A 25,952-nucleotide genomic window follows, 5' to 3' on the forward strand; every position below is an offset into this window, starting at 1 on the left:
AACCGGGGTCTCCTGCATGGCAGGCGGATTCTTTATCAGCTGAGCCATCAGGGAAGCCCCATACTGGGTCCCAGGCTGGTCTGTAAAGCCTGGAATGGAGCAGAAAATGGTGCTGATGCACGTGTATGTTCATAGGTTTGCTGAGATTCTCAGCAGGGCCCCCTTCCAGAGGAGAGGTGACAGCCGCTCTCCTCCCAGCTGAGGGGGCATGCATTGCCGACCCGCCTGCACTTGAGAACCCAGCAGGTGAGGGGGGCTGGGGGACGTGCTGCAGCCGGACAGCAGAGGTGGGGGGCCGGCAGGGGTCTCCTGCACCTACGGGGCTCCGTACCAGGGCCCATGACCCATTTAGAGACCCACAAAAGTGTCTTACTGTCCTTTAAAATCAGAAAAAGAAGAAATAAAGTTTTAGGTCACAGAAACATTTCAATATATAATAGGAATATATTCTTTTTTTTTTAACACCAATGCAGCTGCAAAATAGAAGTGTTAATATCTTTATGGAGGAAGTGGCCCGCAGAGGCCCAAATGCCTGAGACCCCCAGAAGTCATTTTGCACCCACAGATGGCTGAGAGGAGCCGATTCTGGAAACAGGGAGAGAATCCGTCGTTGGTCTCTCCCACTGGCTTTCTTGGGAAATAAATTCCTCTTTGCAGGTCTCAGAGGAGCACTGGTGGGTTCTTTCCAAGCTGGTAGCTGATCCACCAGCCTCCCTGCTTTCCTGACACTCCTGAGGGATGGGTCTTTCTGGGTGACCTGCCTGACTGGACTCCGTGAGGTCAAGAGACCCACTCAGGGGCTGCTGTGCCCCCCAAAATCTTAGCCTTCCAGGCTGGATGCAGCCAAAGTCTTCACTACCCCATCACCCGCACTTCCTTTGTTCTGAGCTCCTCTGTTTTGATATGACAGCATCTTCTCCAAAGAGGAATCCTTGGAAGTAAGGAACGTGCAGTTTTCTGACAGCACACGGGTTGGGGTGGGGAGGCGGCGGGCATGGGAGCCTGGGGAGGGCTTTCTGTTTTAGAACCAGTATCAGCAATTTCCACCCCCCTCCAAGAGATTCCCCGGGCGCATTTTATGTTGAGAGAAGGTGGCCCAGCAACATCACAGTTTCTCCAATTATCCTTTATTACCATAAATAGATCTGAAAAACGCCAGCTCTTCCAGGTAGTAGAAACGCTGAGCATCATTTTGAAGAGTGACGGCCAGGAGGGGGAAAAAAAAGTCCTACAATTTCATTAAAAACTTTACTTCGAGTGACTGTTAAAAAGGAGGGATGGGTGAAATTAAAATTCAATCAGGTCATGAACAACGGAGGGTAAATAATATTTTTAAAGGACAGCTGAGGTGGAAACGTCGATGAAGACCCATCTATTAAAATACACTTTATCCCTCAAACAGATTTGATGTAAAAACGCCGTTTTCCACAGATCAGTAATGCTCCTCCATTTATTTTCTGCTGACTGATTTTGATTTATAGGGATCCTTTCAAAGCTTAGTTCTCAACTCTTTTTTTTTTTTTTTTTTTTTAACACTGGGCTGCGTGCCTGTGAAGGCAGCTGATTGATGGAGGGGTTGAGCAGGGGCTCACTTGCTCTCTGTTAAGGCCCAGCCCAAGCTGGGAGCCCAGCACCTCCCAAGGGGACTGGCGGCAGGGAGTGAGCAGGGGTCCCCAGGGAGCTGGTCAGCTGTGCAGAGCCTCCCAATGGCCCCTGCTGTCTGGGACTGGCTCTCTGTTTGAAGGGGCACCTGGAGCAGTGGGAGGGGTCCCTAACTGTGGAGTCAGGCAGCCCCCGGTGGAGATCCCAGCCCTGCCCATTCCCAGCCGTTACCTCCTACAAGTTGAGCCTCAGTGTCCCCATCTGGAAGATGGGCGAGTGCCTGGGGTGCCTGATCAGTGTCCTGGGGTGGCCATAGCAAAACACCACAAACGGAGTGATTAAACAGTAGAGATTTATTCTCCCAGGGTCTGGAGACTGGAAATGCAAAGTCAAGGGGTTGGCAGGACTGGTCCATTCCTAAGCTGTTGAGTCTGCCCCAGGCCCCAACCCCAGCTTCTGGGGGCTGCTGGCCATTCTTGGGGTTCCTTGGCGGTAGATGCATCCACAGGCTCCAGGGGGACATCCTTTGTGGGGGCTGTATCTAACCCACCACGTCCTGGGTCTGTGGTGGCTCAGAGCAGGAGGCGGGCAAAAGGTGCCTGAAGTCTTCCCAAACAGACGTGCCTGGAGGAGCTCCTGGGAGGAGTTAGGATGTTCCCAGCAGGGAGAGGAGGACGGGGCAGGACATGGGCACTTAGGAACAGCAAGCTGAAGGCTGAGCGCAGCGAGGTGGGATCAAGAGAAAGGGTGAGGGGGCGGGGCCTGTTGAAGTGGGCGGGGCCTGTTCAGGTAGGCGGGGTCTCTTCCAGGTGGGCAGCTGTCAGTCCTGCCTGATTGACATGTGCCGTCCACCTGTGTGTTCACTTGTTCATTCATTCCCGAACCGTGGCGAATGCTGCCACAAAGGCGGGGCTGGAGACCTGGCCCCGGCTCGGGATGCTCTGGGGTCAGCCCGTCTGTGTGGTGGCTTTGAGGCATTACAAATAAATCAGCCTTAATATAGCCTTTTGTTTGGACGAGGGCTCTCAGAGGAGTGGTGAAGTACTGACATGCCGCGATCTGAAATTGGAACCGTAAAACATCCAGTGCAAAGTCAGTGGAGAGCCTACTGGGGACTTGGCCAGGTTGCAGTGGGCTCGCGGTGGGCTAGGGTGGGATGGGTGCCCCGACCCTGAGCCCAGCCTGGTGCCCAGGGCCTGACCCTCCAAGGTTGAGGAAAGCCCATCAGTGGGGGAATCTGTCAGCTGTCAGGTAGCACTGGGGTCCGTGAGCCCGGGGCTCCACTGCCAGCTATGCTCTTTAGCTCCAGGATAGCTCTGGGCCTGCTTTACCAGGCACCTTCAGGGGCCAAAGCTCAGGATGGGAGTTCAATTACAGCAGGAAGCGTGCTTTGGTGTCCTCCAGCCCCACACTGGCGAGTTCAGCCAGGATGCACTGGGCAAAGGGCCTTTCTTCCAGCCAGACTCCCAGGGGCCTCAGGGTTGTGTTCTCAAGTCAGGGCAGCCTCCCCTGGTGTGCCCCCACGTGCGTACCTGGAAAATGGGGACAGAGTGGTTCCCAGCAACCAGGGCTCCTGGGAGGATTAAACGAGCTGACATCTAGGAAGTGCTCAGCGTGGGGCCCAGCAGAGTAAACCCGTCTGCTTTTCATGCGCTGTGATGATCAGGGGGAGGTTTTCCTGGTCCCGTGCGCTTGCTGCTGCCGTGCTGGGCTCTGTCGGCTGGAAGCGAGTCTAGATCACACCTGCTGTCCAGGAGGCCCGGGCAGCTGTGTTGGGAAATGGGTTCAGGTGAACAGTGTGCCTCGGCGGACTACTGCACTTCAGCTGCCAGTGTGGACACCGCGGGGCCCTGGAGAAGCCCCCCAGGGCCCCTACCCTGGGGCGCCTGCCTCTTGCTATCTCTCCCAGGGAGAAGGGGCTGTGGCCGCTGGTGGGTGGGGTCACGGGTTCAAGGCCACGGCTCCTGTGAGCTGTTCGCTTCCTCGCCTCCGACGTCCCCTTTTACTTCTTGTATCCCCGGCCCTGGCTGGTCCCCACGTGCTGGGGACCCCTGGGCCGGGCCTGCCCATCACGCTGAGGGACCCCACTGTGGCTGCTGCTATGATGGCGTTTTTATGGGCCTTGGTCTCCAACACAGGGCGGTTGGAGAGCGGGATGGAGGGTGGCCGCAGGCTCAGCCGTGTCTCCAGGCGCCCTCAGGTTGCGGGGAGGTGGGAGCTTGCATAGTCTCCGTCTGTTTACTTCTGCATGCATCTGGCTGGTGTGTCTCCCAAGTCTCACTCTCTTTTTATTATTTAAAAATGACAATAAGTTACAGAAATAGTGCCGAGACCCATGTTCGCTTCACCTGGCTTCCTCTGATGACATTGCTCTGCAAGCCGGCAGAACCGGGAAAGTGGAACCTGAGCCTCCTTTGCAGAGAATCCTGCTTTGGGTTGAAGCTGGTGCCCAGATCCAAACTGCCGTCTCTGCCTTGTTTGGCCAACATCCTCTGTGTACATCTGTGTCCTTCCTCCTAGGAGGGAGAGGAACCAGTGCCCTCCCACCCAGAGTCCCACGAAACCCCCCTCCCCCTCCCCAAGCCTCCAAAAGGCCGTCCTTGGATTGCCTTGTTGTCTTGGCAGAAGCTTCTGAACAAGGGGCTTCTGTAGGGTCACCTGGCTTCTGCATCCACAGAGAGCAGTGATCACCCCTTCCCAGGGCCGCCCACCTCCCCTCCAACCTCCTCTGCTCCTGGAAGCACCAGCTGCTCTCTCCCTGCTTTACCTAAGCTTGGGGGTGGGGGTAGGGAGGAGAGATCACTCAGATACCAGGGAGATGAAGTGAGGTCCTACTTGGGACTTGCTGGGTGGCCTCTGATCTCTATTCCTGTGACCAAGACAGAATGGCTGAATGGGGTCAAAGCTCTGTGACCTCGGAAAGGGACCCTATTTGGGGCTGGGTGTCTCAGAGCATGGCGAGGCATCACCAAGGGTCTGGGTATCACCTTCGTTGTTGAAGAGGCAAGGCACAGTCCACTGGCCAGCCCCCTCGGCTGAGTCAGTGGGGTGCCAGGCCCTTCACCCATGTTATCACCACGCTTTGTCATCACAGCCACTGGGAGGCTTGTGGCCTTTACCCTCCAGTATTGTGGATGAGGAAATGACACTACAGCAGGGAGGGGCAAGGCGCAGCAGCGTAGGTTCATCCACAGGCTGTGTACCTTCCCCTGCCATGGGTCTCACCCTGGTGCTGGGCTTCAAGGCGGAGCAGATGGTGAGGGGATGGGGCTCAGCCCCAAAACACCGTGCTTGAACTCGCCCACTGTCGGAAAATCTGACGTAATCAAATCGGCAGCCTAGTCTGGAGACATCCCAGAAGGCTTCCTGGAGGAGGTGGCAGCTATGCTGACCCAGTAGGTGGAGAGGTCAGGGGTCTGGGCCAGGGGATAAAGGAGGATGGGTGCAGAGGCAGCAGAGGAGCCTACGGTGGTGAGTAGGTGGGTCTGGCTGTTCACTGATTTATTTAACAAGCTTCTCACAGATATTTCCTTCTCATCTACATTAACACGTACAATGCTTCCCTGGTGGCTCAGTTGGTAAAGAATCTGCCTGCAAAACAGGAGACCCAGGTTTGATCCTTGGGTTGGGAAGATCCCCTGGAGAAGGAAATGGCTTCCCTCTCCAGTATTCTTGCCTGGAGGATTTCATGGACAGAGGAGCCTGGTGGGCTACAGTCCAGGGGGTCTCAAAGAGTCAGATGCGACTGAGTATCTAATACTTTCACTTTCACATCATAGCAACTCACCTACACTGCCACACACAGTGCTTCTCAGGAGCATCACTAAACACGTGCTGCCCAGACCGTGAGATTCGAAACAATGTTTCACAGAGAAGGCCCATGCCACCTCCCGTCCCACCCCAGCCCTGAATCTGATGCTTGCTGGAGCCCCATTTGCCCCAAACTTTAAACCTAACCCTCACCCTAAACCTCACACAAACTCTAACTTGAGTCCCAGCTCTAACCCTGGCCCTAACCCAGCTCACTGTGGACCCACCAGCCTCCATCTCTGCTCCAGCCCTGGGAGCCGACATACTGTCTATGTCACAGATGAGGAAACCGAGCCCCCAGGAGCACAAGGCTCCTCAGTTGTGGAACCAGGATTCAGACCAGACCCCTCGGGCTCTGGGAACATGATTGTCCCCTTGTGAAGTCCTCCAGGCTCTGCAGAGGAGCCTGGAGCCAGGGGGCCCCAGGCACTGAACCCAGAGGGAGGGCATGGTAGGTGGGGACCCAGGCTCTCTGCTCTGCAGAGGTTTCTCCTGGAGAAAATGTCTGGTGCCATCGGCAGCCTTGACAAGTGCTTTAATGGCCCAGTTGGGAGTGAGAACCTCCAGGGAGGCTCCTGGAGCATGTGGGGAGTTCCCCAACATGGAGAGTCCAGGAGGGCTTCATGGAGGAGGGAGAGAGGGCGGGGCGGGTGAGCCTCCTGCGATCACGGCAGTGAATGAGGACACCCATGCAGTCTGGGGTGTCTACTGGGAAGCGCTGGGCTCTGCCAAGGCCTGACTCTGGAGAACCAGCACCCACCACGTGTCTTTCTGAGCCTGACGAATCTTCACCCTTCCCCTCCCGGGCCTTTAGCAGAGAGAAACAGGATTCCTCTCCCGGGTAAATAAATGTGGAATCGATTTCTCTTAACCGGAGTTGACTTCTTCGGGAGGATGCATCTCGGCGAAGGCGTCCACTGCTGAGCCCACGGCCTTCCTGTGGGGTAGGGAGTGGGCCATCCGGCTGCCTTGTGGTCAGCAGGAAGCCCCTTCCTTTTCAGCTCGGGCTGGTGAGAACTCCCCAGGAGGCTGTTCTAGAAGGAGCCATGGGCTCGGCCTCAGGCCAGCGGATCTGGTTCTAGTTCCATCTCCCGAGTGTGCCTCTGCGGGTGGCCACTGCCCCTCCCACCTCCGCTTCCCATGCGAAGTGGGAACCAGGGGCCCATTTACAGGGCTGTTGGGGGAAACAGTGTGAGAACATGCATTCTCTCCTGGCCTCCTGTGTGCAAGCTTTCAGGGAGAAGCCTGGTGCTTCTGGGGGGCAGGGGTCCGCGTCCGCCCCCGTATGGTGATTCACATCCGTGTCTGGTTGCGGGATGGGGACCGTCCAGGTGAGGACCTCCTTCGGTTTTCCGTCACTTGGTCCGACCCCCTCTCTGCCCCCGAGGGAGCAGGACTGCCTCAGGGTCCAGGCAGTCCGGCTCAATTACAAAGGGGTTTGTCAGCGTGCTTCACTGGAAGCGATTATTAAGCACCAGCTGAAAGCTTTCATCAGGCTCTGATCTTTGCCAGCCGTGTACGCCAGCCCCACCAGCATGTAAATGAGCATTTTTTTTTCATGTTTTGAAGGTAAGAGGGAGAAAGACTATGACCAGGTATGAGGGTTCATCAGAGGTGAGGTGCCTTGCAGTGGCCCCGCGGCCCGAGCTCACACACACACACACACACACACACGTGTACACACGCCCCTGATGTGTGGAGGTGGAGTGGCTGACAGGCCAATGGTTCAGAGGGCTGCAGATAGTAAAGGGTCCCCAGTGGAAATCACCCCCTCCCCCCTGCAAGCCCTCCCCCTCCCCCAAGGCCACCCTGTAAAAAGTCCCTTCTGCCCCCTCTAGTGCGTCACCATGCGTCTTTAAGCGGAAATGAGTATCGACCCTTATCCTCTCTCCCTTTTTTAATGGAGGTAAAATTCAAGGAACAGAAAACCTACCATTGAAACCGTGCTGCAGAGTTCGGCTCAGGGGGCCTGCCTCTCCTGTTTTGAACATAGAAAGGACACCCACTGCTCCTCCCCGGCTCCACTCTCTGAGCTGGCCTCCTGGCGGGGCAGGGTGGGGGTCCTTTCTGCAGTCTCCATGGTACGTCTTTGCTCTTGGACGCCGCCCCGTGTTCCTGTGGGCAGCTGCGTCCCGGCGAGCAGGCCAGGCCTGTGGGTGGGTCTGCAGGAGCTTCCAGTCTCCAGCTGTTATAAACGGCTTGTGGGCAGTCGCTCGGGACACCATCAGTTCATGTGCACGGGGACATCCATGGAAGAGCTCCCCAAGGGGGAGTGCTGGGCCACGGGGCGATGGGCCGTGACTCTGCCGGCTGTCGTGTTCCCGCTGCAGTGTGTCCCGGGGCCCGGAAAGAGCTCTGTCGTGAGCCCGTCCTGCCCGTGTCTCTCCGGTCTGTCCTGGTCCAGCCTGTGCCTCCCTGGGCTGGCATCCTTCTAAGTGCAGGGAGCGAGTGAGGCACCAGGGCCCACCAGGGCTGGCCCAGGAGGACATCTTCATCCTCGAGACGTGGGCCCAAGAACAGTTCTGCTGTTGGGTGAGGCATTGGCTGAGTCCTACATTATCCCCGCGGACAGAGGGGGATGCTGGGCTCAGGGAGGCCAAAGGCCGAGGCGACACGAAGCAGCTCTAAGGCTCAAGGCAGGGAGGTGCCCACGGACCTCCCGGAAGTTCAGCCAGCAAGCTGCCGTCCTGCAGACACGGCCTAGCCAGGCCAAGGCCACAGCCCCGTGTCCTCCAGGAGGTCACCCCAACATCCCCTTCTTTAGCACCCACTGTAGGGCAGCCTTCTGGCCCAGCGCACGGAGCCCTCACCAGGACCCAAGTCCCATCTGTACAGGATGTCGGGCGCCTTGTTTACATTGAATTAGGCTGCGTCCACAATCCTCTGGGGCCCCTAGGGTGGTCTCCTGAGAACAGAATATGGATCTCTTATGAAACTGGTGCAGTTTCCAATTCACTGTGAATGTTCAGGTGATTTTATTTTTTTTCCAGTCAGTGATATCAAAATGCCTCCCTTCTGTGTTTTGATCAGCCCCTTCCCCTAGGAACTGGGATTCCCTGTTGACTCAGATAGTAAAGCATCTGCCTGCAGTGCAGAAGACCAAAGTGAGATCCCTGGGTCGGGAAGATCCCCTGGAGAAGGGAATGGCAACCCACTCCAGTGTTCTTGCCTGGAGAATCCCATGGGTGGAGGAACCTGGCAGGCTGTAGTCCATGGGGTTGCAAAGATTGGACATGACTGAGAGACTACACTTTTCTTTTCTTTCTTTTTTCCCTGGGACTAATGCTTGCCTGCGTGCATGCTCAATTACTCAGTTGTGTTTGACTGTTTGGGACCCCATGGACTGTAGTGTGCCAGGCTTCTCCATCCACGGGATTCTCCAGGCAAGAACACTGGAGATAGACCCAGAGACTGAGGGACATGGAGCTTGAAGGGTCTGCCCCCAGAGCAGAGGGATCTTCCCACTGCCAACTGCAGAATCAGGGATGTCAGCTGGGGCTGTCCGGCTCTCCCCAGGTGCCAGGCTGGTCAGCTGGGCAGTTCCTTGGGTCCACTCCGAGACAGGCACAACCTGGGTCCTGGCCTTGGACCTCTACTCTCCTCCTACTTAGTGGGTCAGCGTGGTGCCTGGCAGGTGAGTCTACGCCCCAGCAGGAAGAGGGGTGGTATGCTCTTGATGGAAGAGTGGCTTGTGAGCAGGCGGCCAGGGCATCTCCTCTGCCTGGCTTCACCGCCTTCATCGTCGTCACTTTGGGAAATGCCATCTATATTTCTGCCAATGAGCGGTTTGAGTGCTTGCTTTACAGCAGGCTCTGAACCCAGCACTGGGACATAAAACAAGACACAGCCCCCACCTCCCTCAAAGGGCTCATGACTCAGGATGGTGACAGACCTGTGGGCTGTGCTGGATGAATGGGAAGCGCAGGGTCTGAAGGACTTTGGAGGAGACAGTGAATCCAGGGGAGGAGCCTGGGGGACTTCCTGGAGGTGGTGTCAGTCTGAGATCTGAATACTGAGTAGGATTTAACCCAGGCATTAGAGGTGGGGGGTGGGGTGAGAGGAAGAGGGTCCCACAATGAGGACCAGCTTGTGCAAAGGCCGGAGCTTAGAATGAAGGGGGTGGGCATGAGTTGGGATTCTCACTCAGAGGGAGTGGGAGGGGGTGCCCCTTGGTGATGGCCCACTGTGGCAGGACAGAGTCCACACGGGCAGAAGTTACCAGGAGACTGAGCTCGGCGCACAGAGGGGTCCGAGCACCAGGCCAGGGGCTGAGCTCCCCACCGCCCAGGTGTGCAAGAGCCCAGATGGCAGCTGCTCTCCAAGGACGCGAGGTTGACAATTCCGCCCTGGATGGGGCCAGATTAAACAGACTTTGAGGTCCCTTCCAGCTGTCACGCTCCCGCTTCTTGAAATCCCCTCTGGGAACAGCAAGACGATAAAATATAAATCAATAGGTTAAAAATACGCTTGTCTCCTGCACGTCCAGGGCCTGTCACTCTGCTGCCTTCCCCGATCTTCAGAGGATTCCTGCTTGACTCGGGCAGCCCAAGAGCCCAGCAGGAGAAAATCGCTTTGTTCCCAAGCAAGGCAGGCCGATTGCGCCTCCATTGACAAGACCTCGGGTTTTTTTTTTTTTTTTTTTTTAATCATTGCTGCCTCTAAAATGCACACTGTCCCATTTCACTTGACATCTCCTCCTTATATTTTCCCTGGAAAGATCAACCAGACTGTGGCAGTGACTATGCCCCCCAAGATGGACAGCAGAAAAGTCCTGCTCGCCAGAAGGCACCAAACTTGGGTTTGGTGTGCGGTGACCCCAAATTAACCAGGCTGACCACTCTGCTGGGACCCTGGGGGCTGGTCCCGCTTCACCTCCCGGGGTTCCCATGGCAACGGGGATGTTAGGAGCCGCTAATAGGGTCTGGCAGTGAGTGAAATGAAATTTGATGTATGTGGAAATGCAGAGGCTTGTGAAGTAACTGGGGAGAGGGGGCCCCTTTCTCGCCCGGCAGGTGAATGAAATCCCATTCCCTTGCTGTTCATACATTCTGGGGAGGGGGGTCGGGTGGGGAACTTTTGGCTGCTTACATGCATTTATTTTCATTTTTATAAACAGTCGTGTTTTCTGCACAGGCCTGTAATGAAGATGCTTTGTTAAGTTAAGGCCCAGTGTGTGTGGTGAACAGTTTAGCACCAACAACAAAAATCGTGTGTGCCTTTGATGATTCGTGTCCGCCTCCTCCCCAGCCCCCACGCCCCCCCAGGTCCCAGCTGTCCCCGCCCGCCTTCCCAACCCGCTGTCATCGGCTCTGCTGTTGGCTTCTGCTCCGGGGAACCTTAATGACAGCATGTACTTCAGGGCTGCCCCATCCTTGCCTGCAGCCCCCAGCTGCTGTTTCTGGCTGCTTTCTTGTTCTCGAAGGCACGGGTGGGGACAAAGCCCCTCTTACAAAACCTCACCCGATATGTTCTGCTCACTGGGACCACCTCCTCCTCGGCTCCCTGGGGCCACAGTCCAGGGCTGAGTTGGGGAGATTCCTGCTGAGTGGCAGGTACTGTTGGGTGGACCTCATGGGCGTGGGATGTTCCAAGTGTCATTGTGAAGCGCAGAGCGACTTTTTGGAGCAGAAACCAGCATAGGGTCTGAGTGCTCTGGGGCTTGGCGGCTGGGGCTCATGGGAAGAGCCCCCCTCCACCCCATCCTGGGTAGGGGAGGGTCATCATACCCTGCCCTGTTGAGAACCCTGAAAGCCCCTGATCTCTGCCTTTATCTCTGTTGCCATCACAGGTGATCTTGATCCTGACCAAGTATTACCACGCAGACATGGGGAAGGTTCTGGAAAGTTCTCTGTGGCGGTAAGTCAGCCCGAGGACGGGCCTCATCTCCTCCTGTACCTTGGCGTCTCCAAGCTGGGGCTGAGATCCTGGGGCCGGGCTGGAGCAGCCCCCTCACGCTGGTGGCCTCTCAACTTCCCTTCCGCTGGAAAATGCATGTAGGAGAAGGTGAAGGCCAGTTAGGAGTCCCGTCAGCGGCGCACGCAGGGCTGCTGCACAGACAGGCATCGGAAGGCGTCTTTGCTTTCTTCCCTTTGTGTCTGTGCTCCTTTCCCCTTGCTGTCGTCCTCCCTGGGGGGAGGGGGGCTGCCTTGTGAATTCAGGTCAGTGCACAATTTCCTCTGCTTGTGCTCTGAGCTTCCGACACAGCTCCCGGAGTGCCCCCAGACACGCCGATTAGCCTCACGGTCCGGGGGTCTTTCTCTCTGGCTCAGTCCAAGAGCTTGGAAAATAAAGAACCCACCACTGCCGATGGGCGTTATCTGTCTATGTGAAATGTGAATTCAGTCCAAGAGTTAGGCGGCCTCTTTGATGGTTTCAGGGAGGTGGGTGAGGAGGAGGCCTTGAGATGTCATTTGGCTTATGATCAGCTTTGTATTTGTGTCTGCGGCATGGCAAGCCACTAGCGTGTTCTTGCCTGGAGAATCCCATGGACAGAGGAGGCACAGAGTGGGACTGAAGTGACTTAGCATGCAAGCTCCCTGGAAGGGGAAGGAAGGGTCCCAGCGTCTTGGGCTGGGGCTTCAGTCATCTCTCAGGCGAGGACACTGTGTCCTGGGCGTATCACTCGACATTTGCACTTTCTCTGTGTGTTGAACCGTTTTGCTTTCCGAGACATATTTCTCAAGTAATAATTAATTCTTTCTTTTTTCTACTTGAAATCTATTAAAAACACAGAAACCTGCTGATCAGGACTCCTGACATGCATGTCGCCACCTTGAGTTGATTTCCTGTCGGCCTTTGGCTTTGCTTTTAGCGAAGGGGCCTCATGATTGCTTCCTAGTTGGTTCTCACCGAGGCGTTGCCGTGATGCTCCTGAAAGTTGCTGAAATGAGCCCTGAGTTGGCTGTGTCCTTTGCCAGATGAGGAGCAGGGAGGCCTTGTGCGGGCATGGTCGCCCTGCTGCGAATGTGGGGAGTGGGCAGCTGTGCGTTTTCCTTCCCTTTTCCCGCAGAAGTGCCTTTCTGAGCCTGCCCCTTTCAGCCCCAGACTTGCCTCCCAGACTCACCAGCCTGCTTTCCAATTCCACGCCAGCCTCAAGATAAGGAGCCTGCCACAGATGCTTTGCAGCCAGGACCCCCACTTCTTTATGTGTTGGGACGTTTCAATCTCGTGCCTTGAAGCACCTCATCCAGCAAGGAGCCTGCTTTCAGAAATGCTCTCCGGGGGTAGATAAGGCTGTTTGTTCATTGTTTGGGATGAAAGCAGAGAGTGGCGTGAGCGTTAAAGCTCCAGTGAAATCTCATTGCTTGCCCTTTGAAGGTCCGCATTTGGGGACTGGTTTTGGGGCCAGGCTCCTTGAGAAGGGCCGGCTCCTGGAGGGTTCCCCCCTGCCAGGTGGATGGTCCAAGGACAGGTCCCCTTGGCTGCAAAGTAGAGAGAGTCACTTGTCCTCTCTAGCTCCAAGCAGAGTCCTTCTACTAAGTTAACTCAGTCTGCAGCCCCTGCCTGTCAGCCCAGGTCTCCATGAATGTTTGTTAATCCCCTGGAGTATGGGGGCCGGGTTCTGTCTGCTCCTGCAGCATCTACACAAGCCGGGACAGAAGAGGTGAGGTTATTGTGAGTGTGCCTTGAGTAGCCCGCAGTCCTTCCTGGTGTCATTGTGCTGCTTTCCACGGAGTTGCTGGGTGGAGTTAAAATTTGTGGCAAGGCTTCGTGGGGGCTTCGTGGGGGTGGAAACGACCTTGGCTAGCCCTCCAGTGTGGCCTCAAGACTCAGAATTCTTCATATACAGGTAGGGAAGCCAGGCTGTTACCAAACAGCGTTCCTGGCCTCCTTAACCTCTGGAAGGACTGATGCCGAAGCTGAAGCTCCAGTACTTTGGCCACCTGATGTGAAGAACTCATTGGAAAAGACCCTGATGCTGGGAAAGACTGAAGACAGGAGGAGAAGAGGGCAGCAGAGGATGATATGGTTGGATGGCATCATCGACTCAACGGACATGAATTTGAGCAAGCTCTGGGAGATAGTAAAGGGCAGGGAAGCCTGGTGGGCTGCAGTCCATGGGGATATGAGTTAGCGACGGAATTCAAGAGGCCAGACTGCACATTCAGGCAAGGCTTTACTGGGGTCCCTGCTGCAGCAGGAGGGAGTGAGATCAAGTAACAGGTTTCTTTGCTTGCTCCCTGTGGGGGGCCAAGCTGGTTCCTTAATGGGGTGAGGACAGGGGTGTGTCCGAGGGTCGGGCAGGAGGGCTGGCTTAGGTGGTTTGCCCACCTGTGGGTGATGTTGAGTGCAGAGGTCAGGTGCAGTACCCTGTTTTGCTCCCGAAAACCTCTTTTTACTCCTGGCTTTTCAGACACGGCTTCCCTGGTTGACTCAGCAGTAAAGAATCCACCTGCAATGCAGGAGATGCGGGTTCAATCCCTGGGTTGGGAAAATCCCCTGGAGAAGGAAATGGCAACCCCACTCCAGTACTCTTGCCTAGAGAATTCCAGGACAGAGGAGCCTGGTGGGCTACAGTCCATGGAGTCACAAAGAGTCTAGATAGGACTGAGCGACTAAAGAACAACATGGTTTCAGACGTGGCAGCTGGGGTTTTGGTCTTTGTGAATCTTGTCCAGAATTTGCTCCAACGGTGCATGCACGCAGCAGTTTTTAGTCCCTTATATCTCTTCATATTTTATTGCTCGAGGAGACGTTTGTCCAGGTGAAAGCTCTGCCGCAAAGGGTTTCCAGTCCCAACCTGTCTCAAGGAAGACAAACCACCCACTTCAGAGAGTCTCCACAGGGAGCTCTTTTTCCTCTCAAGAGCTTCTGGCTCCTTGTCTGTAAAGTGGAAACATCCCTGGATGGGAAATCGTGAAGACTGAGGGAGACTGCCTATGAACCGTCCCCAGAACAGCACGCAGTCTAAATTTAGTTTTCCTCTGAAGCAAATCAACAGATTTTAATTTTCCACATTCTTTTCTCATCAGCCTCTAGACTCAGACGTTTCCTCTCCTTTATTAAAAATACATGCAGAAGCATCAGTCATTTCCAGAAAGTTCATACACATCCCCACCTGTCAGGCCTGATTTCTGTGTTTATCTCATCTCTCTTGTGCTGAGACTGCAGTACCGTGAGACACAGAATCAAGTTGCGTACCTCTCTCACACACATGCAAGGAGTTTCCCGTTTTTCCGTGCGGTATCACGGACCACGTGATTATTTTTTATGGCTGTACACTCACCCCTGGGATTTATTTGTTCTAACTCCTAGCCCTGCCTCCCTTGTGGCTCAGATGGTAAAGAATCTCCCTGCAATGCACGAGACCTGGGCTCCATCTCTTTGTTGGGACGATCCCCTGGAGAAGAGCATGGCAACCCACTGCAGTATATTCTCGCCTGGAGAATCCCGTGGACAGAGGAGCCTGGTGGGCTGCAGTCCATGGGGTCGCAAAGAGTCGGACATGCCTGAGCAACCAACGCTTTCATGCCGTACACACAGCTCCTAGGCCTGCTGCGGTCATGAGACATTCCGGCATGGTGCTTTCCTCTCTGCTTTCTTTCCTGGGAAGCGTCTTCATTTCAGTCGCTCAGTCGTGTCCGACTCTTTGCGACCCCATGAATCGCAGCACGCCAGGCCTCCGTGTCCATCACCAACTCCCAGAGTTCACTCAGACTCACGTCCATCGAGTCAGTGATGCCATCCAGCCTTCTCATCCTCTGTCGTCCCCTTCTCCTTTCCATTTCTGAGCCAGATGGTCTGAGCAGATTCATGGCTAGCATGCAGCAACACCGAATTCTTTTCCAGGAGGAACGCAACCCTCCACGTGGAGCAGTGCCCTGCTTCCTGCTCACCTTTGGGCCAACAGCTTTTCTAGAACTTGCTAACCTGTTGGCCCAGAGGGAGGCAGAGCCGTTTCCATACCCCTAGCGAGGGCGAGTGGTTTCTGGGTTTAATCGCGTTTTCTCTTGTGAGCATCACCCGTTCACATCCTCCGTATTGAGACTGTGCAAGCTTGTTTAGGAGAGGAGAGACTGCCATCGGCCCTTGGTCAGAATGTCACCCGGCCTCTGTCTGCTGTTAAGGGCACACGTGGAGGGTGGTTCGGGGTGCTGGTGTCTGGCAAACACATATTTAGTGGGGTTATTAAGGACACATTTATTGAATGTGCACCCAGACTCCCAAGAATTCTCCTGCGTAATCACGATAAATACATTTTTACTGACAGATGTGGTATTTACAGTCTGGAAATGACTCTCTGAAATCTAAGCTGGATGCAGTTTTAATTGTCCTGCCTTTTGTGGGCCACATGGCGGGAATGTCTCTCCCTGTCTCCCTGGCTGGTTTTGAGGATCCAGCCCTCTACCCCTTCCTTCTGCGTGAGCATTGTTCTCTGCTCAACCTCTCATCCGAGGGGCGGGGGTAGCATGGGAGCCCTTCCCCCGAGAAAGCTGCTGATTGGCCTCGGGAGTAGGACAAGCATAGAGCTGGTCCACCTCCCGTCCTGGACCATCCGGAGGTGAATGGTAACTAGAGGAGCCGGCTGACCCTGCCCTGGCCTACATGTCCAATCTCTGCAAGTGTCCCTGGACTGCTGGGGCAAAGGACCAAAGTCTAGGGGCTTAAAACCAGAAGAATGTTCTCCCACCATCCTACGGCCCTGGAGTCTGAAATGGAGAAGCGGCAGGGCCAGCCTCCCCCTGGAGGCACTGGGGAGGAGCCTTCCTGCCTCTTCCAGCTCCTGGAAACTGAGGGCTGGGAGCCGGGGTCCTTCCTAGCGGTCACGTCTCTCCAGTCTCTGCCTCTGTCTTCACGCGGCCTGCTCCAAGTCACTCCTCCGTGTGCTCCTTATAAGGACACTTGGATTTGGATTTGGGGCCCACCCGGGTGATCCAGGGTGAGCTCATCTCGAGCTCTATAACTTCATTACATCTCCAAAGGCATCGTTCCAAATAAGGTCGCACGCAGCCTCAGGGGGTTTCGATGTGAACGGAAGTGCTAGCAGTAAAGAATCCGCCTGCCAGTGCAGGAGACTAAGAGACAAGGGTTCAGTCCTTGGGTGGGGAAGATCCCCTGGAGGAGGGCACGGCAACTCACTCCAGTGTTCTTGCCTGGAGAATCCCATGGACAGAGGGGCCTGGTGGGCTACAGTCCGTAGGGTGGCAAAGGGCTGGACACGACTGAAGTGCCTAGGCACACACACTTTTCTGATGCCCCCGCTCAGCCCAGGACACATCCGCCATGAAGCTGCGCGGCCACTGCCCGGATCCGGCCTCCCTGGTGGCTCTCGCAGAGGCCCCCTGTGTCCCTGTTTCCTCAGCCACCCTCCCCTCCGGACACTGCATGCTTGGTGGTCCCAGCAGCCCTTCCCAGCTTGCCCCACTGCTGCCCCCCAGACCGCTCTCCTTGCGAGGCCTGAGGCTCATGGCACGCACACACGCCCACGTCTGGTCCTGCCCGCTCACCCTGGCGGCCGCCACGGCCAACACTCGTGTATCCTGGTGCCCTGGCCGAGCTCGGGCCGGGGAGCTCCGTGGGCAGGGCCAAAGCCTGCAGGGGCAGCAAGAAGAACATAAGCGCTCACGGGGCACCTGAAGCCCTGGTGTGCAGCTTGTATTTCCTCCTCGACAGACCTGTGACAACGTTGAGGTCAGGACAGACAGTCCTGGAAATACAAATGCCAGGACAAAATGATCCGTGCGTAGCCCCCTGGAGAGTGCCCGTGCCTGCATCTCTGGGCATCTCTGGGAAGCTGCAGGGCCCAGAGTCTCAAGAGCCCAGGTTGCTGCCAGCCACCCAGGCTGGGGTCCTGAGAGGCCTGTTTGGGGTCTCCGAAGCTGGATCCCAAATGGCCAGCTGGGCTCGGTGACCTCATAAATGCTCCCAACAAGGTGGACGCAAGCCCTCAACAGCTGAGCAGCAGCCAATGTGTAGATGGCCAGTCCTTAGCAGGAGGTACATAAAAGTCACTTGAAAAGCTCTTAAAAACTACCACCCTGCCTTGGCAGACGTGGGCTCAGTGTGGGGATCTCTCAGAAGTGCCCCAGGGGAGAGCAACCCCAGGAAAGGCCGCTCCAGAGCAGGGGTGCTCCGGCTTCCCCACCCTGCGTGCCCACTAGGCATCCAGGTGCAGGCCCGGCTGCTGCCCCAGGGGCCACACTTTGAGTAGCCGGGGGCTGGGCTGACAAGAGTGAGGCTCAGCATGCCAGGCTTCCCAGGGCACCCAGACCGGCTCCCAAGCCCCACCCCCTGCAGGGACGCTGTGCCCTGGCTCCCGTCCCGCCCCCTACGCCCTCTTCCACTCTCACCCTCCCTCCTCAGCCTCCCGTCCCAGCCTGCTGGCTGAACCTTGACCGTCGTGTGTAGTCCATCCCTTCTGTAGAAGCTGCATGCTGTGCCCTTGATGCTGACCCTCAGGTGCCAGCAACTCGTGGATGTTTCATCTCAGCGTAAACCTCTTTTCCTCAAAGGAGCTGCCCCACTGCTCAGCATAACGCAGCCCCCGGCGCTCTTTACCACAGCTCCCTTGGAGGGTGGGGGTCCCTGTGTATGGCTTGTCCCCTGTATGGTATGGTGCCCCCTTCGACCCCTGGTCGCCAGAACATACACAGGTTGAGGATGGAGACCAGTAGGGTCCACTGCAATGACCTCCCAATGCCCAGAACCTAGATCAGATCTGGTACAGAAGGTGATGTTGGGCATTGGGTGTATGGGTGTATGGAGGGATGGATGGATGGGTATGCAGATGAGTGGATGGAGGGATGGATGGATGGGTATGCAGATGAGTGGATGGGTGGATGGGTATACAGAAGGGTGGATGGGTGGGTGGATGGATGGATGGATGGATGGATGGATATACAGATGGGTGGATGGGTGGATGGATATATAGATGGGTGGGTGAGTGGATGGGTGGCTGGATGGATGACTATACAAGCGGGTGGATGGGTGGATGGATATAGAGATGGATGGATAGATGGATGGAGGGAGGGACAGAGGTACAGATAAACATATGCCTGGGAGGACAGAGAGACGGATCGACAGATGATGGATGGTTGCATGGATGGACATATGGTGATGTGGTCCTTGGGAAACACTGCCAGGACCAGGAAGACCCTTCAGGCCTCTGCGGCCATCCCAGCAGGTAGGGTGGGAGCCAGGAGCACAGAACTGGCCCCGAGGCCATCAGATGGCGTGAGAGGGGCTGGGGGAGTCCTGAGCCAGGGAGAAAGCGGGCTTTGGCTCACGCTCCACGCTCCGCTTCCCTCTGCTGTCATGTAACCCCAGCCCGCGGCCCCGTTCACACACTGCGTGGACGCTGTGGAGGCCGTGCCGGCCCTGCCCTTCCACCCCCACGTGGGGCCTTGGGCGGGACTTTAGTAGGGGAACTTCGGAAATGCTGGAGTGGGAGTGCTGGGGTCTCGGGTTTTCTCTGAGTGACTTGGTGGCACCCCCCCCCTTTTGTTAGGGGCTGTTGTTGTTCCGTCGCTCGGTCGTGTCCGACTCTTTGCGACCCCGTGGGCTGCAGCATGCCAGGCTCCTCTGTCCTCCACTATCTCTCTGAGTTTTCTCAAACTCGTGGCCATTGAGTTGGCAATGCTGTCCATCCCTCTTGTCCTCTGTTGCCCCCTTCTCCTCCTGCCGTCAATCTTTCTAGCATCAAGGTCTTTTCCAATGAGTCAGCTCTTTGCACCAGGTAGGGGGAGGAGGAGGGTGATTCTCTTCCTCCGTCTTCACTGTAATCCTGAAATCTTGAATGGAGACAGTGGGTGTGGAATGTGGTGTGCCAGCTGCCTGAGTACCCACGTGCCAGAGACAACCCCGTGGTCACTAAATAATCCAAGCCTTTCTCCCTTCCCCGGCCTCCCGTGTGGTTATTGTGGGGTCACGTCGTTTATCTGGACCAGTGGTCCGTGACCAGGAATAATGCGGCTTAAGCCACTGAAGTGTGGGGCTTCAGCTGTTACTGCCGCAGACTGCAGTCTAGCCCAACACGGGCTCCCCATCTGTAATAGATGTTGAGTTTTCTCTTCCTGGGCTCTCCGTCTTTTAAATAAACACAGTCTCCCAGGTTCGGATCCAGCCCAACTCTCCCCTCCTTCCTTCCACCTCCCCCACGCCCGCCATCCCCGACCCCAGAAGTCACCCCCATGGGGGTGTCCTGTTTTAAGTACACACGTATGTGTCTATCCACAATCAATATGTCCTAGGGTTTAGTGTGATTTACAAATTAGCGCGGATGGCATCGTGCTGCCTTCAGAACCGTGACTGACGCCTGCGCCTCAGTTTTGATCCTTCATCCCTGCAGCCCTGTAAGCCCTGTTGGCTGGCTGAGCCACGCCTTCCCCTGCTGTGGAGTGCGAGGGTTTCCATCCCCAGGCTCCACTGTCCCCGTCAGGGCTGCGGAGTGTCTCCACCTTCCTCTTTCCTCTGCTAGCCTGTCTGCAGGGCGACTCCTGCCCCGCACCTCTGGAGTCATCAGACTGTGTATGTCTGCATTCAAGTGGACGTTAGGGCATAGTTGAGTGTTATCCTGTCTTGCAATTGCGTGATTTTTCGTGGAATCAAACATACTTTCTTGTATAGTATCTTCTTGACTGTTTGAGGCCCCTCCTCTGGGATTTAGCTGTTGTATTTTGTGCCCATCCTTTTTCTATTGCTAAATTCCTTCTCCAACCCTGCCTCTCTGCTGCAAGTAGCCCAAGTCCTTTCCTGACCCTGAATGTTAAGATGGGTATCCTCTAACTGTGTCCTGAGCTCCTACGATTGTCATTTATTCTTTCCCAACACTCTCCAAGAATGTGTCCTCCCAAGAGCGTTCTTCTAAGTCATATTTCAAAATATGCGATTCTTAGAAGTGCCACTCTTAGAAGAGTGTCTCTGTAGGCTGGTGTATTCCTCAGCTACAGTGACAGTGATGCTGTAACAAGTCACCCCAAACTCGGTGGCAACAGCAGGCTCCTTCTCACGCCCTGGGGTGACTGGTTTGTTTGCTGTAGGCTGGGGTGGCTGGACTGCTCCCCCTGAGCTGAGGTTGGCAGGCTCGGCTCTGGTCCACAAGTGTGGGACCCCAGCTGACCGGCCAGAGGCCATCAGGACCCCTTCTTCCCATGCACAAACAGGGGAGCGAGAGAGGCAAGTGCCCCTATAAGCACACTTAAGGCTTCTGTTCACTCACATTTGCTAAATTCCATTGGCCAATGCAAGTCAAACCCAGCACCAGTCGGGGAGGGGAGGGGAATGAAGGGACTTGTTTGCTCAATGACACTCAAAAGTACAACAGGTGCTCATCGATGCTTCCAGAAAATATATGTTGTGTGGTCATAAGCTAGGCAAACATACTTAGATGGAAGAAAACAAATCAGGCTTCTTTGCAGGAGAACACATCAGTCTCTAACATAGCACTGGGCACCGTACGTCTCCAGGAGAAGGTCATGTGGCGCTTCTCCAATCCCATCTGATTCCATGAGCTTTCATTTTTAAAAAACTGTTTAATTTAAAATTTTATTTTAATTTTTACTTGCTTCAATTAATTTTACTTGTTTAAATGTTTTATGCAGTTTAAGTCTTATTTTGCTCTGGCTCCTCTGAGCATTTCCTGGGGTTGGTTTTCCAGGGAGCAAGCTTTGGGAAGCGACTGTACAGGCCTTCTTTTCCAGATGAGCCGCCTTTGAGGTTTCCAGACGCATCTGCCTCCTTGCAGCGCTACTGGGTGTTGATGCCATTCCGTTTCGAACCAGGTTGGGTTCTATGTTCCCAGGATACCCCTCTCTCTCTCCATTTTTTAATATAGAGAATTTAGGGGTTATGTGTTGAGGATGCAGAGTTTAGGGGATCTGAGCCATCAAGCCGGACGATAACCTCTCCATACGTAGTAACGTAAACGAGCGTCCGGGTCCTTTCCTGCGGAGACAGATGCTGGCTGGGGACGGGGACGTCCTCCCAGCTGGACCGTCCTGAGGGTGAGGTGGGCAGAGCCAGGCCGAGTGCAGAGAGTTTCGGAAGCCCACGGGCAGTCCCCGGCATCGAAGCCTGTGTCTTCGGGGCCTTGAATGTCCAGGCAGACAAAGCGCTGCTGTGCTGTTAGCGTCCTTACAGGCGGATGTGCTGAGTGTCCGCAGGGATCGTTAAACAGGTGGCAAGCCTTGCTCTTTGTGGGCGGGAAGAGCGGGCCTGATTTTAGAGAGAAAGTCTTAGACGGTGACGGGCTGCTGTGTGGCTGACTGCAGGCGTTCCAGGCCGGGTGCTCGGTGCCCCCAGAGAGATCCGGATTCCATCTGTCTCTGCACCTTCCCTGCTTTGTGGCGCCCTCCCACCCCCACCCCGGGCCTTGTCTGTACCTTGAGTCTGGCGGCGTAGACCTCGCGGTTTGGACGTGAGGATGACAACAGCTCCTGCGTGTGCAACGCGTGGCGCCTGGGAGGTGTGGGGGGGGCTTCCTCCGTCTCTTCCCCTGACGCGTCCGGCTGCCTTTCCACCGGCTGTGACTTCCTCCCCCCAACAGCCTCTCTCTGTGTGTTTGCTTAACATCACCATGGAGACCTGAGTTTGATTTAAACAAGACGCAGACCCGATAGGGATCGAGGGAGGCGCTGACGCAGGCGCGTGCCTGCAGTGGTTTTCTCTCTCTCTTTCCCGCGTCCTGCTCCTCTGACCCCGCTGCTGTAGGCCTTCCTCGGGCTCCAGAAGACTTCTCAGGGAAAGAGCAGACCAGAGCGGAAAGCAGACGGGTTCTCGGGTTCTGCAGGACGACCCTGAACGAGCTAGGTGTGGGCTCCGAATTTAGCTTTCCGACGGCTGCCCGGGGCACCTGGCTTCCCTCACAGCGCCGATGACAGCCCGGCCCACACAGGCGACCCTGAAACTCGGTGAGCCCACAGCGCGGCTGCCCAGCCCACACAAACATCTCAGATGCTTTTTTGAGAGACAGGAGACAGATGCCCCGCGGGGAGGGCCAGCCTGTGAGTGCTGAGTGGGTGCTCTGATGCTGCAGCCGGCACCTACACAAGAACCATCTCGTGGGGGCCCCTGACACCGCGGACTCTTCTAGAGTTCTCCCCCTGACCCCACCTTTGTCCATCCAGCGGGGTACCTCCCCACAGGCCTTGGCACAAGCTCCCCACACCCAGGTCTCAGCAGCAGCCTCCTGTCCCCCCACCCTTCTGTGCCCAGAGGTCCCTCCCCTTTCCCAAGTCCCTCACCCCAGCCCCAACCCTGGCTGGGTCAGGCCCCTCCTCTGGGCCCTTGCAGACCCTCCCCAGAATCCCTCCTCATCTCTTCTTGGGATCTGAGTTTCCCGTCATCTCAGTATCAGGGGTTTCCTGAGCTGGATTGAGACCCACAAAACACCGCTCCTGGACTCAGTGGTAACCACCTCACGTTTCCTTATAACGGGGTGCTGTCTGATGCCATTCAACCTTATAAAGGTTTAGTAACATATTAAAGATAGTACTGATAAGGATGTTGCTAAATTCCTCTCCAGAAGCTTCTTCTTAAAAAATATCTTATTTTTAAAAGCGATAACACATGTTCATCACAGAAATTTTAGAAACTATGGCATCAACGAACCATAAAAACAATCCCTTGTGTTAAGCCACCTTAGGAGATAACAAATGTTAATGTTTGAGATGAAAATTCTCACCAGTCTTTTTAAGATGCAAACGTATACACATTTTATAAACTTTGAATCCCAGTATTAAACATTTTCCTATGCTCCCACATATTCTCAAAACCACTGTTTTTAGCGGCCGTGTAATGTAGCCTCAGATGAAGGAGATATTACTTATTTAGCCAAATCCTCATTTTTAGACATCTGCGTCCATTTCAGTTTTCGCTAACCTAAAGATGTAGAGCAAGCTGTGTTCTTGGCCTCGTATGTACGTTATTCCACGTTTCTGATTATTTTCTTAGGATGTATTTTAATCAGGGACTTTCTTTCCTATCTGTTGGATTACAGGGTATCAGGATTCTGCCATGTACTTGAGTGTACGGAGGGTTTGTCTCTGAGGCTGTAACTGATTGTACTGGGGGGCAGAGAAATGAAAGAGCTGTTTAGGTACACAAAAATAAGATAAATATGCCTCCTTTGCTGGCGCGAATGTACTTCTAGCTAAAGTAAAGCTTCAGCAGCAAGGTGGGGGCCTCCTTATGTTCAACAAATTCCACGAATAGATGGAGGCCTCTGACTCTGACCACCCCAAGCCCCGGTCAGGTCACTTGCAACTTGCTTTCTGAGATGCTACAATGTGTCAGGCGCCGCTTTGGCACCAAACATTCAGAATCAACCAAGCACTGGCACTTGCCGCCCACGATCTGGCCAGCTGGCGGGCGAGCAAGGAACCCCAGACGGCGCCCTTCTGCGTGTGTGTGGGGGGGGGGGGAGGCGCGGCTGAGCCTCAGGGCATGTGGTGCTCCGGCAGGCCCCAGAGCACAAGGTCCCAGCAAAGGGACCTGGAAAACGGGTTCTGAAGGATAAATAGCGGTTCACTAGGCAGAAAATGGCAAGTGAAATGGGGGAAGGCAGTCAAGGGAGTGGGCCAGGGACTGCTCTGGCAGTCCAGGGGTTAAGACTTCACTTTCCAATGTCGAGGGTGCGGGTTTAATCCCTAATTGGGGAGCTAAGATCTCACATGACTTGTGGCCAAAAAACCAAAGCATAAAACAGAAACAATATTGTAACAAATTCAATGAAGACTTAAAAAAAAAAACAGTCTGCATTAAAAAACATCTTTAAAAGGTAGGTGGCAATGGAGCAGAGGCTGGCGGTGCCCAGGGACTGGGAGAACCCGTGTAAACAGCCAGGCTGGTGCCCTGGGTGCCCTGGCTTTCTCTTGCTGCCGTAACCAATGACCACAAAATTCGCGGCTCAAAACCAACACAGATTTATTACAGCACAGTTCTGGAGGGCGGAAGGCTGACATGGGTCTCCCTGGCTAACACGAAGGTGTGAATAGGGCTCACTTCCTTTCCTGAGACTTTAGAGAAAGGTTTTTTTTTTTTTTTTTTCTGGCCTTTCCTGGTTTCTAGAGGTGGCTGCCTTCCTTGGCTCGTTGCCCCTTCCTCCATCTTCAAGCCACCAGTGTTGCCTCCTCCGACTCATCTGTTCCCCTCCTTTTCTACCCATAGCTTGGAAAGGGTCTCCCTTTTAACAACCCATGTGATTCAGTGAGGTTCATGCGCATAATTCAAGATAACCTCTCCATCTCAAAGTTCTGAGCGTAACCACATCGAAGTCCCTCTGCCTCTAAGGTGATACATGCAGGAGCTCTGGGCTTTAGGAGGTGGACATGCTCGGGGGTTCCTTATTCTGCTGACCACACAGGGCATGAAGGCATCTAGAGCTTGTCTGTGTTTCTGATCAGTTGAGGACCTGGCTGGAGCACCAAGATTGAACATGAGACAGTAAGACCGTTTTCAGATAATTAAACCCTATAGAATTTTCTTGAGCCTCAAGCCTTAGGATTGGCCATGAATGAGACACCAACCTTGTCAGAGAGGAAGGGACTGAAGGAGGGACCAAATTCTGTCTACTGTTAAGGAACTCATGGGAGAGAGTGACTGGACAATTCGGAGGAGGTAATGTCCGGATAGGGTTTTGAAGAATGAATAGGAGTTTTCCAGGTAGTCAGGCAGAGGAAAAGGCATTCTAGACAGAGACAACAGTATGTGCAAAATCACAGAGGCGCCTACCAGCCTGGTGTGGGAGGAACCCTAAGACATTTGGAGCGGCAAAAATGTGAGGTGGGCAGAGGAGGGTGGGAGGGCACGCTGGCGAGGCCCCAGGGGGAGTTGGACCAAGGCCAGTCTTGTAGGCCAGCCCAAGAGCATTGAACTGTATCCTCCAGGGGGTGGGGCTTGTGGATTAGAACAGGAACACGGCTACAGCATTCAGAGTGGACAGTGAGGCTGCAGGGTGTAGAAGGCATGGTTCAGCAGACACTGAGGGGAAGTGGTGTTTGACGAAGTATTGGCATCACAAAGCCTCTTGTTCCCCTTGCCCTCCAGGGCCCAGCTGAGTGGAAAGTCCTGTTCCTCGTGGCTCCTGGGAGGGGCTGAACCTGCGGTGGGTGGGGCCAGACTGCTGCATTCTTTTCACCCCCACCTCCCACGCTCACTCCGCACCCCCTCACCCAGACCCTGTCCCCGCAGAAAAGCAGGCCTACATCTCTGCCCTTTGCTGTAAAGCCACGCTCTGTCCTGGAGATTTATTGCATTTTAATAAAACTCCCTGAGTGGGAAACAGATTACCAAACTACCTTTGTTTTCTATTATGTAATAAACCTCGCTTGAGTGTGTTTTGAAGGATAGAGCCATAAACCCGTTTACGGGCCGAGCAGCGTCCAGGGAATGTGCGGGCGGCCGAGTGGCATCAAGGGGCTTGGCCAGCTCTGCCGTTAGCAGCAGGTTCCGGGGACAGTCAGTCCCTCCCTCTGAGCCCTGGCTTCCTCGTCTAAGAAAGGGAGCCCCTGGCATCAGTGATCGATTCTCCAGGCAGAGTTTGCTCAGCACAGTGTCTAAGATGCCGGCTGTTTCTATGTTGCTAGTAAGGCTACTCTTTTTTG

General features: G+C 55.0%; 1 protein-coding gene across 1 annotated transcript in view; it reads left to right on the top strand.

Annotated features, from left to right (window-relative positions):
• The window catches only part of SORCS2 (sortilin related VPS10 domain containing receptor 2), a gene marked incomplete at its 5' end in the record, with an annotated part of 492,994 nt that overhangs the window by 166,216 nt on the left and 300,826 nt on the right, over positions 1-25,952 (top strand). Inside the window, one exon of the mRNA XM_040237340.1 lies at positions 11,201-11,268. Coding sequence (XP_040093274.1) covers positions 11,201-11,268 — 68 coding nt within the window. The remainder of the gene's footprint in view (positions 1-11,200; positions 11,269-25,952) is intronic.

Source organism: Oryx dammah, unplaced genomic scaffold (assembly GCF_014754425.2).
Source record: "Oryx dammah isolate SB20612 unplaced genomic scaffold, SCBI_Odam_1.1 HiC_scaffold_3, whole genome shotgun sequence".
NCBI lineage: Eukaryota > Metazoa > Chordata > Mammalia > Artiodactyla > Bovidae > Oryx > Oryx dammah.